The sequence below is a fragment of the Pipistrellus kuhlii genome, unplaced genomic scaffold, assembly GCF_014108245.1.
Source record: "Pipistrellus kuhlii isolate mPipKuh1 unplaced genomic scaffold, mPipKuh1.p scaffold_m20_p_1, whole genome shotgun sequence".
NCBI classification, from domain to species: domain Eukaryota; kingdom Metazoa; phylum Chordata; class Mammalia; order Chiroptera; family Vespertilionidae; genus Pipistrellus; species Pipistrellus kuhlii.
The window spans coordinates 185952216-185965499 of record NW_023425404.1 but is presented as its reverse complement, the minus strand read 5'-3'; the positions used below and the strand labels follow the sequence as shown (position 1 = coordinate 185965499).

Genomic DNA, 13284 nt, shown 5'->3' with positions numbered 1-13284 from the left:
TTTAGTTGGGACAAGTTTCTAAACTTTCTAAATCTCCGTTTTCTGGCTAACAAAAAGAAAGTAAGATTCTACCAGGTCTCCTATCTACCTACTCCAGGACTTCTGTGAGGATCAAATGAGATGAGGTATGAGAAAATGCTTCACAGACATTTGGTTAAAGTGTAAAATTTTTCCACCTGGCTATAAAGCAAGTCGTGTTCCTGGGCTGAAGAAACTGTAGGAGGCTAGTCTCTAGGAAGAGGAAGCCAGGTGTTGCTATGTGACCTCATTACCCAACTCCCACAGAGACCGTATCTGGGCTGGGCTATGGGTAGAATTTGCACCATGGGGTCTTGACAGCATCAGCTGTTATTTGGTAGGGCATCACTCTGGGGTGGTGGTGGGGCCTGTGTCCCACTTGGGGCCAGGTCTGTGGTGCTGTTTCTTTGTAAATGGCCAGTGTGTGTCATGGCAGCTCCTGTGTTGACCGTCTGCTCCCTGGTGGTCAGTGCTTATCATAGCTACCGATTGGATGATTGGAAGGACACTTAGTCTATTAGCCTGTTACATATATAGATTTGAGTTTTATTTGTCATTGAAAATTATTTTGTTTTATTATTTTCCAGCCATTTGATTTCTGCCTACTATTTAAACTGCCTTTTTTATTTTTACCAAATTTACTTTAATAATGATTTCCACTACATGGATATGCTTTTTATTGATTCTAGAGAAAGGAGGAGAGAGAGGGATGGAGAGGAAAAAATATCTATTGTCTCCTGTGATTAAACTGCAATCTGGGTTTGTGCCTGACTCCAAATCGATTCCTTAGTACACAGGACAATGCTCCAACCAACTGAGTCACACTGGCCAGGGCTGTGGTATTTTTTAAATTAGTTAAAGAGATGTATTGTAGAATTTTACAAAATATTTTTCCTTAGGAACCTTTCAAGATAGAATACAACCTTATGAACTATTGGTCTGGGATTGTTGCACTATTTACAGAGTAATTCTGGTTGCAAACAGGAAGTAGTAACATGCTCAGCCTTTGATTCTGTGATCTTGGGATCCATGGAAACTGAATTTGCATTTTGGTAATATATTGCAGGCTCTTCATTGGTTCTAAAATAGCCCTGGCTAGTCTGTTTGGTAGGAAGTAATACATTGTTTTCATTGAAGGAAACCATCTTGTATCTTTTAGTACTACATTTTATCAAGTTTAATTCAAAGAGCAAATCTGTTAGGACCGTGGCCGGCAAACTGCGGCTCTTGAGCCACATTTGGCTCTTTGGCTCCTTGAATGTAGCTCTTCCACAAAATACCACAGCCTGGGTGAGCCTATTTTGAAGAAGTGGCATTAGAAGAAGTTTAAGTTTAAAAATTTTGGCTCTCAAAATAAATTTCAATCGTTGTACTGTTGATCTTTGGCTCTGTTGACTAATGAATTTGCCGACCACTGTCTTAGGATGTGGTACTTCTCTCAGAGAAAACTGCCAACTGAACTTCTGTTAACAGATATCTTAAGCTTTAAAAAAATTTTATAATGAAATTGAAAATGCAAACCTTTTTTTACAATAGAAAAAATAATTTTAATAGCCTTTTTAGCATAAATTGCATAAAATATCTCTTTATCTTACATATTTTATAGCTGCTCAAATTAATTGGCTTTCCCTTAGTATTAATTTTCCTTTGGTTGTGAATTAGAATGATGCTGGCTCCCTCTTGTGGTTAAAGTTCACTTTATCAGTTATATAAATACCTATAATTTAGAGGACAAATACTAGGTCAATTTAATTTTAAGGAAAAATAAGATAATTAATTGATTTATGCTAATCACTTCATCACTGTTGAAAAAATTTATCTCTGGAAAGTTTTATTTATTCATATTACAAGTGAATATTTTCTTTCTGTTCTTGTGTAGTGTGTTCGCTAGTAAAATCTGGTTCATGTTTGGCTCTTCTTATAAGAGGATCAGCCAAAGAAAATTTGTTTAAATTTTACATACAGGCACGCATAGCTTCATTGACTTTGTCATTAAGAGGTTATATTTCATTAAATTTGCAAAATCGTCACTTATCAGGACATCATCCTACTTTTTAAAAAATAGCTGGAGGGAAAGGAGATTTATATTACATGCACAAAACGGTAAAAAGAATGATTGTTTTATTTGCTTTATAATCTGGTAGGATACCCCAGTCCATAGTGCACAATTTATAAATATGGAAAAACTTAGTTGTCAAGCAAAATTCTGAGAATAATAGTCATGTGGAGCTACTGATAATAGCTAATACTTATTTAGTGATTACAATATGCTTAGCCTTTTACATACCTAAATAATTTATAGTAGAGTATACCGTATTAAGGTAATTAATAGCACAGGTTCTAGAATCAAGCTCATTCTGCCACTCCCTCACTGGATGATTTCATAGCCTCAGTTTCTTCCTAAAAAGTTGGGAAGGAAAAGGAAGGGTGATATCTGCTTTGTCTCAGTCTCTCAGCTCCTTGAAGTTAAAGGTTATGGCCACACTTTGCATATATGTTGAATGAACAAAAAGTGGGGCCTGCATTTGGTTCACTGGGGAATTATATACAGTTTGTGAAGCTTCTTACACAGGTTTAGTCCTGGGAAGATCAAGAATAAGCTTCTCTCTGGGGTTTGTGGTAGTTGAGGAGGACGAATCTAACAGTTGATGTTGCTGAGTAGCCGTGGGAAGGTTCCAGTCTGCCAGGGCTGGCAGCCCCGGCTCCTCCGTGGTTGGTGATATGATAAATGGCATGATTCTGCTAGTTTGGAAAAAGAATGAACACCGGCAATCTTTCTTAGCTACAGATTGCCTGTTAGTTACTTCAGAGAGTACCAGAAACAAAGGACCTATTTTTTTTTTTATTTTTTTTTCTGGTGTGGGTTAGTGTTTTTAGAGGGTGAGTTCCAACTTGTTCATGTTGAAGCGGGTCTTTGAGAAGATAGAGACTACAAATGTGGACATCCTAAAGCACTTGCCAGGACTTTCAGATATCTCCTGAGGCAAGGGGAATTAGCCGTAGCACTTAAAGATGAGCCTCCGTAAGTGTTGTCAGTTTTTGTTTTTTTGTTTGTTTGTTTGTTTGTTTTTATTGTGCTACTTCATTTTTCCACCTCTGCTAACTGCCAGAGTTTATCTGTCCTTTTTCTGAAAAATGCAATTCAGGGATTTGGAGATTGAAGTGCTGAGTTGAGCAGTACACAGATGTAAAAATATATATAAAAATGAAAAGGAAACCCCAGCCAAAAAAACCTCCCAACTCATTGGCTTGACTATTTACCTCTTGTGTGTTTGTCCGGAATAGATTGTTCTAAATCTGTAGTAGCCATCTTTCAAGGAAATTTCTTTTCTCAAATAGTTTGCTTGGTCAGGCCTTTGACTATCTCATTATTATGGTTTAAGATTCTGAGGATTTATGCTTATAATTCAGCAAATTCTTTCCCTTCTGTTTTCTTATTTGGCTAGCTAGTTAATTAAACTTCAATCTAATTATTCACTGTGCTCATTCTACAAAATAATTTAGCACCTTGTTTTTCAGAGCTGTCAGAAAGCAGAAGCAGAGAAAAAGTAATAAGATGAAAATGGAGACCACTAAAGGACAAGCCATGAATCATACATCTGTTACAAGGAAGAAGAAAAGGAGAGAAAGAGCCCATCAATATCTTTGCTCTTAAATGTCCAGTGACTTGAGAATAAGAAAGATTTATAGTCTAACCTTTGATGCCATTTTCTGAAAGTGCCATGCTGGACTTAAATTCTGTCACTTTCAAAGGTGTGCACCGTTCTAAGCGAGATAATAGGCAGGTGGTATTTGCTGGTTTATAGACCCCGCAGCAGTGTCTCTGGAGACCTGGTGAGTTGTTCCATCCTTAGCTTGTTTACCAGCTCTGTCTCTTTAACTCCCTTCCAATCATATTATTTTAGCCTCTTTTATCTGAAAAGTATGTGTACAGCATTCTTTCGCAGAATCAGAAGAAAATGAAAATCTGAGGTTTTGTTTACATTACATAAGAATATGTTAAGATAACTGTTTTAAATTAATGTTAAAATATTGTACATTATATATTGTATACTTGTAAAGAGAAGTACAATTTTTTCAGATAATCTGAAAATGATGGAAAGAATTTTGACAAAGGAAGTCTAAAGATATAAAGGTTATAATTATGATTACATTATTATTAAATATTTATTTTTAAGTATTTTTTGCAATTGTCCTTTGATGGAATAGAAGCACCTAAATTTTGTTGAATGAATGGGGTATTTAGAATTAGGACTTGCTCCATCATCTCGTCTTTTAACCTAACAGTAAGTTTCTCTCTTTATAAAAGGAATGCAGAAGTGATTCAGTCTCCTTATTCCTTTTTTGATTAACATTTCCTGGCATTATGTCCTTGGCCAAGTTATTCACTATTTATTTTTATTTACATATTTGTTTACCTTCAAGATAGATATTATTCATGCAGAAAGCAGAATAGTTTCTTCACAATGATGTAAAGAAATTAGATGAAAAATGGGACTGATCTTTAGCAATAAAAAGAGGCAGTTACTAGGTCTTGGGAGAAATTTGAGACAAACTTCTGGGAAGTCTTGCATGAGTCCTTGATACTAACCAATACCTTCCTCTCTGAATCCCTTGGGGTTATGCACCACATTTGAGGCACTTTTCGTGTATTATTTTTACATGATTATATGTACAGATTTTGTCTCCCCCAAAGATTTTAGTTTATTAATGTCAGTAACAATTTCATACACTTTGTTTTTTATTGTTGGCTTTAGAGCGAGGGGAAGAGAAAGGGATAGGAAACATTGATTGGCTGCCTCCTGCAGGTCTCCACATGCCCCCTACTTGGGATCTAGCACGTGCTCTGACTGGAATCAAACAGGTGACCTCTTGGTTCATGGGTCGACACTCAAACACTGACCCATGTCAGGTAGGCCATTTTATACATTATTACGTCTCTTAAGCATTGTTGGTACTCAATAAAAAAAAAAATGATGAAAGCATGGAATTTTCTAGAGGTTTTCAGATGGTAGATATATTAGTTTTCTAGGGCTGCCATAGCAAACTTTCACAGACTGGGTGGCTTCAACAATAATATATTTCTCAAGTTTCTGGAGGCTGAAAGTCCAAGATCAAGGTGCTGACAGGGTTCTTCTGAGGCCTCTCTTCTCGGCTTGCAGATGGCCACCTTCTGTCACATGCTTAGTGTCCCTTTGTGTTCAAATTTCCTCCTCTTATTAGGATAACAGTCAGATTGGACTAGGGTACACCCTAAGGACCTCACTTTACCTTAATCTCCTTTTGAAAGACCCTATCTCCAAATACAGTCCCATTCTGAAGTACCGGGAGGTTAAGGCTTCAACATACAGATTTTGGGGAACATAATTCAGTCCATAATAGTAGGCAAGCCTAAGGTGTGGAGAAAACTTGCTCTTTTCTCTTTCTTACAAGGACCAGGAGAAAGGAAAACAGACTGAAACAATATTGGGAAGAATTTAGAGTAGCCAAATTCTAGGATGACTGTCCGAACACTGAGGGGCTTAAATGCTGGGGATATGCTGTTTGAGCAAGACTGGCAGCCTTATCTGGAAGACTTTAAACTTAAAATAATTCTACCTCGAAGTTTATTTTAAGAAAAACACTAAAGTTTATGTCTGGCCTCTTCAAAGTAATCTATAAAATACCAAAAATCTGAGAGCAGTTTGACTCATTTTTAAATATAAAATCACAGCCTTCAAAAAGGTGGTCTGATTGATCTGATGCCACCCCCTTCACAGTATCCCTGTGAGTGTCTCTAGTGAAAAAGTACACCACCTGCTGGTGAGATAAAAATGTGTGTGAGTCTTTTCATTTATGCTTAAAAAAAAATATATATATATATTAAAAAAATATATATAAAATATTATATATATTATATATTATATATAATATTAAAACATGTATAAATTATATATATATATATATATTTTTTTTTATTTCAGAGAGGAAGGAGAGGAAGAGAGAAATAGAAACATCAATGATGAGAGAGAATCATTTATGTGCTGCCTCTTGCAAGCCCCCCACTGGGGATCGAGCCCATAACTCAGGCATGTGTCCTTGATTGGAATTGAACCTGGGACCTGTCAATTCGCAGGCCAATGCTCTATCCACTGAGCCAAACCAGCAAGGGGCCATTTTTGCTTTTTTTTAAGTGCTTAGCTCATGCCTTGTATTAGGACACCTTTTGTACTTGTTTTCCTTGTGCTTTTAGCTCCTGGGCGGCAGGGGCGTGTGGGCATCACTGGATTGTGCATATGGTGATGTCAGACAGCTGACTGCGGCATGTGTGATCTCTCTATACCCCCCTGCAACCTTGGGGAGCATACGGCCAGGCTAACACATTCTTCACCCTTCCCCTGGTAGCTGCTCATAAATACATATTGAGTGAGTAGAAATGCCATTTAACATGCTGCTTTATGCCTCAGAACCCTAACTGCTACACGAGTAAGAAGCTAATATGCGCAGAGCCACGTAGGTAAGGAACGCTTGCACAGAATGCAAAGGAAAATCCAATTTCACTGATTTGATACAGTTTTAATTAGAACATTGGGGCATGGGTTAAATTACTTGAGGGTCAGCTAAGAAGGGCATTGCAATCAATAAAGCGAAGATAAGATCTCTCCTATTTGATTTCAGGCGATTCAGTATAAATGTTAACTCAGCAAAACTGAGGGAAAGTAAGCAAGCAGATCTCAGAGCTCCGAGAAGTGAGTTTTATCCTATTACCGGGACAGTTGAGACCCTCACACTCTTTAGTTGCTGCATAGCCCTGCAGACTAGAAGGGTAACATCTGGTGGTCTCAGCCTGAATAGATAGATAGGCCAGCTTCTTCATCTGCAAATTGGAGGTGAGGAGTGGGAGAAAGCTGGAATAGCAGCCTAAGCATTCCACCTGCTTCGAGGGCAAAGGAAACAAAAGTCCCTGCCTGTTACCTTGGCAAGACGTGGGCCAGGTAAGTCCCAGAAAATGCAAAGCTACTCTCATCCTGCCGCCCAGAAGTCAGCACTGTCACAGCTTCTGCGTGTAGCTCTTCCTCTGTAAGGAGCTATACAGAGAGGTGCTCTCAATTTCTCCCACAGCAATGAAATTGTAAATGCATATTGTGTGATACTCTTGTTTTCCATAAACATGTTGTTCTTTGATATATATATTTTTTAAACACAGTCTCCTGTGGTTGGACATCTATGTTGTTTGCATTTTATTCCCAATACTGTAAATGAACCTATGATGCACATACTTCTAAGTATTATTTCTTAAATTCCTACATACTAGTATACAAATACCGGTTCTGAAACTCTTATTAGAACTTATTTTTCCAGGTGGGAGTCATATGAGTAGGTCTCTGACTTTCTTTTCCAGAACAGCAGCTGAAAGGGTTGCAGGAGACAAGCAGAATGTCATGAATTGATACCATTTAGACTCCCCATACCGGGATTGAACGTCTCCCAAATGCACTTAATACTTAAAGCTCCTCTTGAGAAGTTATGACTGTCATATTGGACATTGTTGACCGGTAGTTTCGGCAGCATCTTCCGCCCTCCCCATTGTATGCCTGTCATGGGATTTGGGGGAAGGATGACTGACATCCTTTCCAGCTCTGGGGAGGGCTTTTTATTGAGCATAACTCCATCCCCTTACGTGTGATTGATTCCCCCTGAGCTCATGACAGAGGTTGGTCTAATCACTAGGCCCAGGACTTCAATCTTGTGATTGGTGGAGAGGTGTTTGTTCTCCCTCTGAATGAAGAAGCATGTAGCTCCAGGTGCTGTTAGCAGCCTTCCAGGGACCACAGGCGGGGTGGGGGGTGGGGGTGGGGAGGCAGCCTTATGGCACACACCCTGAGCTGGGTCCCTGGTGTATGAACTGCTGGATCTAGCCTGGCCTGAAGCTGGTTGGCCCTATTGCTGGCCTTGCTATTTATTTGTACCAATACATTCCGTTATTACTTGTGCTACTTTGAGTCAGGTTTTATATTTTTTATTTTTTTATTTTTTATTATTGCCTAGTGAATGAAACCATAGTAGGACAGAGAGATTCTAACACTAACATACATTTATTTCACTTTCCAGCAAGATTTGTCAATTTGCTTATTTTACAACTTCAAAATAGTCCTCTCAAAATAACAGCTTTCACATGGCCTACGTTAGTCCCACCCCACACAAGTCCATCTTTCGTCTCTATGCTCAGTGAGTCCCACATCTTGCTAGGGCCTTGACCTTTTCCCTTTCAACCTGCCATTGGCCACTACAGGCTTTCACACCACGCCTCCACCTGATGTCCTTTTCACTGAACTCTTCTGCTCTGGTCCACTTTCTCCTCCTTCCCCTCATCCCCGCATCCCTAACCCAACAGCAACCAGTTCTGTATTCCCTGAGTCTGTGCACCCAGATATCCCAACCTCAGTCTTGACTTTAATTCCTCTAATCTAATCAATAATCAGTTCTTGTTCTTCTACGTCAGAAATGTCTCTGGAATCTCCTCCCACACCCAGCTTGTCTTCCTGTACTCTACACCTCTGTACTGCAGCATGAGCCTTGTCACAGAATTAAGATCCTGAATAAGCAAAGAACCAGTGCTGTCAAAAATACATCTCCCTTGAGTTCCCATCAGCCCTCACGCAGCACTTCCCCCTCTCTTCCTCGTCGCTGCCTAAGGAGGTGGCAGCCATTTCTTGCTTGGCACCATGCTGCCCTCAGACCCCTCATGAAACCCAAGATTGTCAAAAAGAGAACCAAGAGGTTCATCCGGCACTAGTCAGACCGATATGTCAAAATTAAGTGAAAGTGGCGGAAACCCAGAGGCACTGACAATAGGGTGTGGAGAAGATTCAAGGGCCAGATCTTGATGCCCAGCATTGGTTATGGGAACAACAGGAAAACAAAACACATGTTGCCCAGTGGCTTTCGGAAGTTTCTGGTCCATAATGTCAAGGAGTTTGAAGTGCTGCTGAGGTGCAATAAGTCTTACTGTGCTGAGATTGCTCACAACGTCTCCTTCAAGAACCGCAAAGCCATTGTGGAAAGAGCAGCCCAGCTGGCCATCAGTCACCAATCCCAATGCCAGGCTGCGCAGCGAAGAAAATGAATAGACATTGTGTATACATTCTGTTAATAAAATCATAAAATTCTGCAAACAAACAAAACACATCCCTCTTGCCCAGTGAACGTGTTGGGAGAAGCCCGGCCCTTCAGAATTCCACGCTGCATATTCTAACACCTGGAAAGATGCCATCAGCGTGAGCCAGCCTAAGGGACTTAGTGATTAAAGGCGGCTAGCTACCAAAAAGTTATTTCAAAAAAGCTAGTTTTTGCATTTTTTCCTCAAGCACTAGAAAGAGGATCTAAAGAGCATGGAGATTCTTAAAAGTGTATTTTCTCTTACATTTCCTTCCTCCCTCCCCACCTCCATACTTTTAACATCTCCTGCCATTGCCTCTTTAAAAAAAAAGCACTGGTAACCGACCCCTGGGCTTTCCCCCTTTCTGCTAGATTCTGTGCCATGGAAGTACAAACCAACCGATTTGCAATCAATGTTCTCATTAGAGAATGGGAAAGGCAAGGAAATGGAGTGGCTGAAACCAAAATCTCCTTTATGGGGCACTGGGGAAAAGAAAAGGCTGGGAGCACTGTTAATATAGCTCTTGTCCTGGGCTACTCTGGATCATTTCCAGTAACAATCCCTGCCCCCTACTCCCATCCGCACACACGAGGCACTAGTATGGCCACATACTATTATTTGCGGTCTTCTGGCCACATCCTGCACTCCACACTCATGCTGTGCTGCTTCCTGTGCTGTAATGCCTTCTGGGAAATTCACTCCTGTGTGAAGGCTTCACAATGTGCAGGTAGTTACTCTCCTGTGTCCGCAGCAGTGAGTGCATACCTCTACCTGTTCTTCTCATGTGTTTTATGGCGGTTCGTATTCAGGATAAGTTTCGGGGAAATGGGCATTCAATTTCCATAGGAATGTGAAGGAGATAGATATTGGACCCCCATCATCCAAATTATCCGTTATCGCCACCCCAGAACATTAATACCTGAAAATGCATTTCATGAATAACGAAGGCAAGTTCATTCTCACCTTAGAAATGGGAAGCATGCTAAATAAATTGTTTGGCAAGGAAAAAAGTCCATCTCCGAGAGGAAGCAGGGAAAGTATTGGTTAGAGCTTGGACCCAATATGCCAATGTTGTGGTTCCATCCTGGTCTAGAGAACATACAAGCACCAACCAATGAATGCATCAATACGTGGAACAACAAATCGATGTTCCTCTCCTTTCCCTCTAAAAAGCAATCAATAAAAAAAAAAATTTTTTTTTAAAGGAAGGTGAAGACACTTAGGAACAGTGTCTGGCATAAAATAGTGCTTAGAGTACTAGTTGCTGCAAGAATTAGCCTGCTCTATCACCCAATTCCCGCAAGGCTAGATCCAGATGGAGGGCAAGAAGATGGGGCTTGTTGAAGGTTGAAGATCTGCCACCTCCCTCCTTCGAACAGTAAAAGAAGCGAAAGGTAGATGGTTTCTATCATAGATTTTTAAGTTCCAGAATCACAGGAAACTGCCACTTTCTCTCAACCCAGTTTTAAGTCGGGGGAGCTTTTGAACATTTAAATGTGTCCTGTATAAAGCAGCATCAGGTGGGTTCTGCAGAGCCCATGCCCCTTGTGCATTCCTGTAGCCCAGAGTGACTAGTGGATTCTCAGATGGCTGCGGGATAAATCCTGGCCAAGCCCCACATCCCACATTTATCATGGTGGGGTTCCTACCACTAACAGCTTGTGAGGCTTAAATGGGATAAAGAATCAGGATAGTTGTCTGTGTCAGAGATTTCAGAGGCAGGCCCTTCCACCTTGGCTGCAACTTGAAAAACACCTAGAAAGTTTTAATAAGTACTGGGTCCCATCCCGTATGTATTCTCTCTTCGTTGGCCTGGGATACGAACTGCCTGGGAACGGAGGGTGTGTGTCTGTGTGTAAAGTCTCTCCGGGAGCAGGTGATTCTACGGAGCACCCTGGACCGAACCCCTGTTTGGAAACTGTCAAAGGAGACAAGGCTGACCAGGACCTAAGTTTGCGGTGCTTTTCGTCTCCTCCTCTCTGTCTCTAAGGCCTCACATCCAGAAACCAGTAACTGTCCATTCACCGAAAGCAAGGAATTTCCCCCAAAACCGATAAGACCTGCGCACGCAAGCCTGACACTCAGACCCGTCTTCGGTCTCCACACCGCCCGAGCGCTCCCGCCCCCTCCGGCCCCGCGTCCGGTCCGGTCCCGCCCGCACGCTCCCCGCTCCCGGTGCCGGAGCGCCCCCGCCCGCCCCCTCCAGGCCCGCGTCCGGCTCGACCGCACGCCCCCTCCAGCCGCTCGCCGGCCCCGCCCCCTCCAGCCCCGCGCCTGCCCGCTCCCCCCCAGCCACGCCCCCCCAGCCCCTCGCCTGCCCGCCCCCTCCAGCTCCGCGCCTGTCCCTCCCCCCTAGCTCCTCGCCGGTCCCGCCCCCTCCAGCCCCGCGCCGGTCCCGCCCTCGTACCCTCCGCGTCCCCGGCTCACTTCGCCCGCGCGCTCCCGTCCGCCCGCTCCCACGTCCCGTCCCCCGCGTCCGCCCCGCGCCCACGCCGCCCTCCTCTCGCGAGGAAGCCCGGGCGCCGGAAGTGCCCGAGAGCGCGGCGGCGGGGCTGCACGGAGGCGCCAGCGCGCCGCGGGCCGAGTGGGGGAGCCGGCGGCCGCGTGGGCTGCCCGGGGCTCCGCAGGTACCGCCGCGGCCGGGCTCCCGGGGAGGCGGGGGTCGGGGGGAGAAACGGGGACGCGGGGGTCCCTCCCCTGCGGGCCGCCCACCGAGCTGTCGTTGCAGAGTCGCCCCCATGCTGCGGTTTCCGACCTGTTTCCCGTCCTTCCGGGTGGTGGGGGAGAAGCAGCTGCCGCAGGAGGTCGTGTTCCTGGTCTGGTCCCCCAAGCGGGACCTCATCGCTCTGGCCAACACCGCGGGCGAGGTGAGCGAGGGAGCCCCGCGTCCCGGCCTTGGCTTCCCCCTCCGCGGGCCGGGCGGGCCCCTGCCCCCCTCTCCCCGCCAGGCCGCTGTGAACTTCCAGCGAACGTGTATGGGACCATGTAGGGGAAAGACCATTGAAATGCCTATTTTATGTCTTTTGTGGCTGAACTAAGTTTTCACACACACAGTCCCCCGTGCCCGTCTCTTTTGGTCATTTATTTGCTAACTGGGCTTTTGCAAAAGCCCACCCTGTGCCACTTACTCGTAGTAATAGGTCCCTAGACTCCAAGTTTGCCTGCAGTTTAGCAGCAGAAGAGAGATGCGTTACTGTCAAACTTTAGCTGCAGGTGTGCACGCGTGTACCTGCCACAGAGGATGTGTTTAAGCATGTACAATATATGCTTTTGCCCAAGTTTTGTATTATGTGATGGATAGAAATACCTTAAAAACAAGGGAGCGAAGGCTCACTGGATTCCTGGTAGGGGGCGCCATTCGTGTTGACAGCATGTCCAGTTGACAAGTGTATTCTTGAGCTTCACCCTGGTTGTACCAAACTTTCCGCTGGGAGGTCTCCTTACCTGGCAGCCTTGTTGTAAGGAAACCTTCACCTGTGTGTGCGTCCTCCTCTGGCCTTTGGCAGGTGTCCTGGCCAGGTGAGGGTTGCGCTGTGTGCAGCAAGCTTGGTAACCAGATGTAAGGAGAACTCAGGAGCCGGGGACATTTAGCATTCATGGCTACTTAGCATTCGGGGCTACATCGCTGTGTTGACCTCCCTGCCCTGGTCTCCCGGGTACTGATGTCTACTTTCCCAAGGACCTCCCTCCTCTGCCAGGGAGGTCTGACCATGGCATTGCTCCGGAGAGGAGTGCAGATAGTGCAGCCACAGCAGTAGGAGGGAAGGGCGGTTTTAGGAGCCAGTGCAATCAGATGGGTAGATGTACTAGTGGACTCTTGTTGCTTCTGTTGTCTCAGTGAGAAGAAGGGGTGCTGTCCAGGAGTGGGGATGGATTATTAGAAGAGAGAGGTGTGAAAAAGCCTCCTATTAGAGCAGGCGTCTTCAAACTACGGCCCGCGGGCCACATGTGGCCCGCAGAGGAGTCTGATCCGGCCCACCAGGTTTTTTGGGCAGTGAGCGCAGCCAAGGTGTTACAGTAGGAATTAGTAGTTCATATAGTCCGGCCCTCCAGCTCTCTGAGGGACCGTGATCTGGCCCCCACTTTAAAAAGTTTGAGGACCCCTGTTAGAGAAACCTAACAGGATT

At 44.1% G+C, this 13284-nt stretch overlaps 2 protein-coding genes and 1 pseudogene across 6 annotated transcripts in view; all 3 read left to right on the top strand.

Moving 5' to 3' along the window:
• Nucleotides 1-4198, top strand: part of ZCCHC4 (zinc finger CCHC-type containing 4) — a 43522-nt gene extending 39324 nt beyond the window's left edge. The window contains exon 13 of the mRNA XM_036419218.2: nucleotides 3538-4198. Coding sequence (XP_036275111.1) covers nucleotides 3538-3673 — 136 coding nt within the window. The 3' untranslated portion in view covers nucleotides 3674-4198. The remainder of the gene's footprint in view (nucleotides 1-3537) is intronic.
• Nucleotides 4199-4923: 725 nt separating this feature from the next.
• LOC118725026 lies at nucleotides 4924-9128 on the top strand (annotated as a pseudogene).
• A 2524-nt stretch (nucleotides 9129-11652) lies between these two features.
• The window catches only part of ANAPC4 (anaphase promoting complex subunit 4), a 34375-nt gene continuing 32743 nt past the window's right edge, over nucleotides 11653-13284 (top strand). For 2 of the 5 annotated variants that reach the window (XM_036419190.2, XM_036419198.2), the window contains exon 1: nucleotides 11817-12024. In XM_036419190.2, coding sequence (XP_036275083.1) covers nucleotides 11896-12024 — 129 coding nt within the window. In that variant the 5' untranslated portion in view covers nucleotides 11817-11895. Of the gene's footprint in view, nucleotides 11785-11814; nucleotides 12025-13284 lie in introns of those variants that run through there. The other 3 variants (XM_045573588.1, XM_036419172.2, XM_036419209.2) reach the window with 3 other exon arrangements.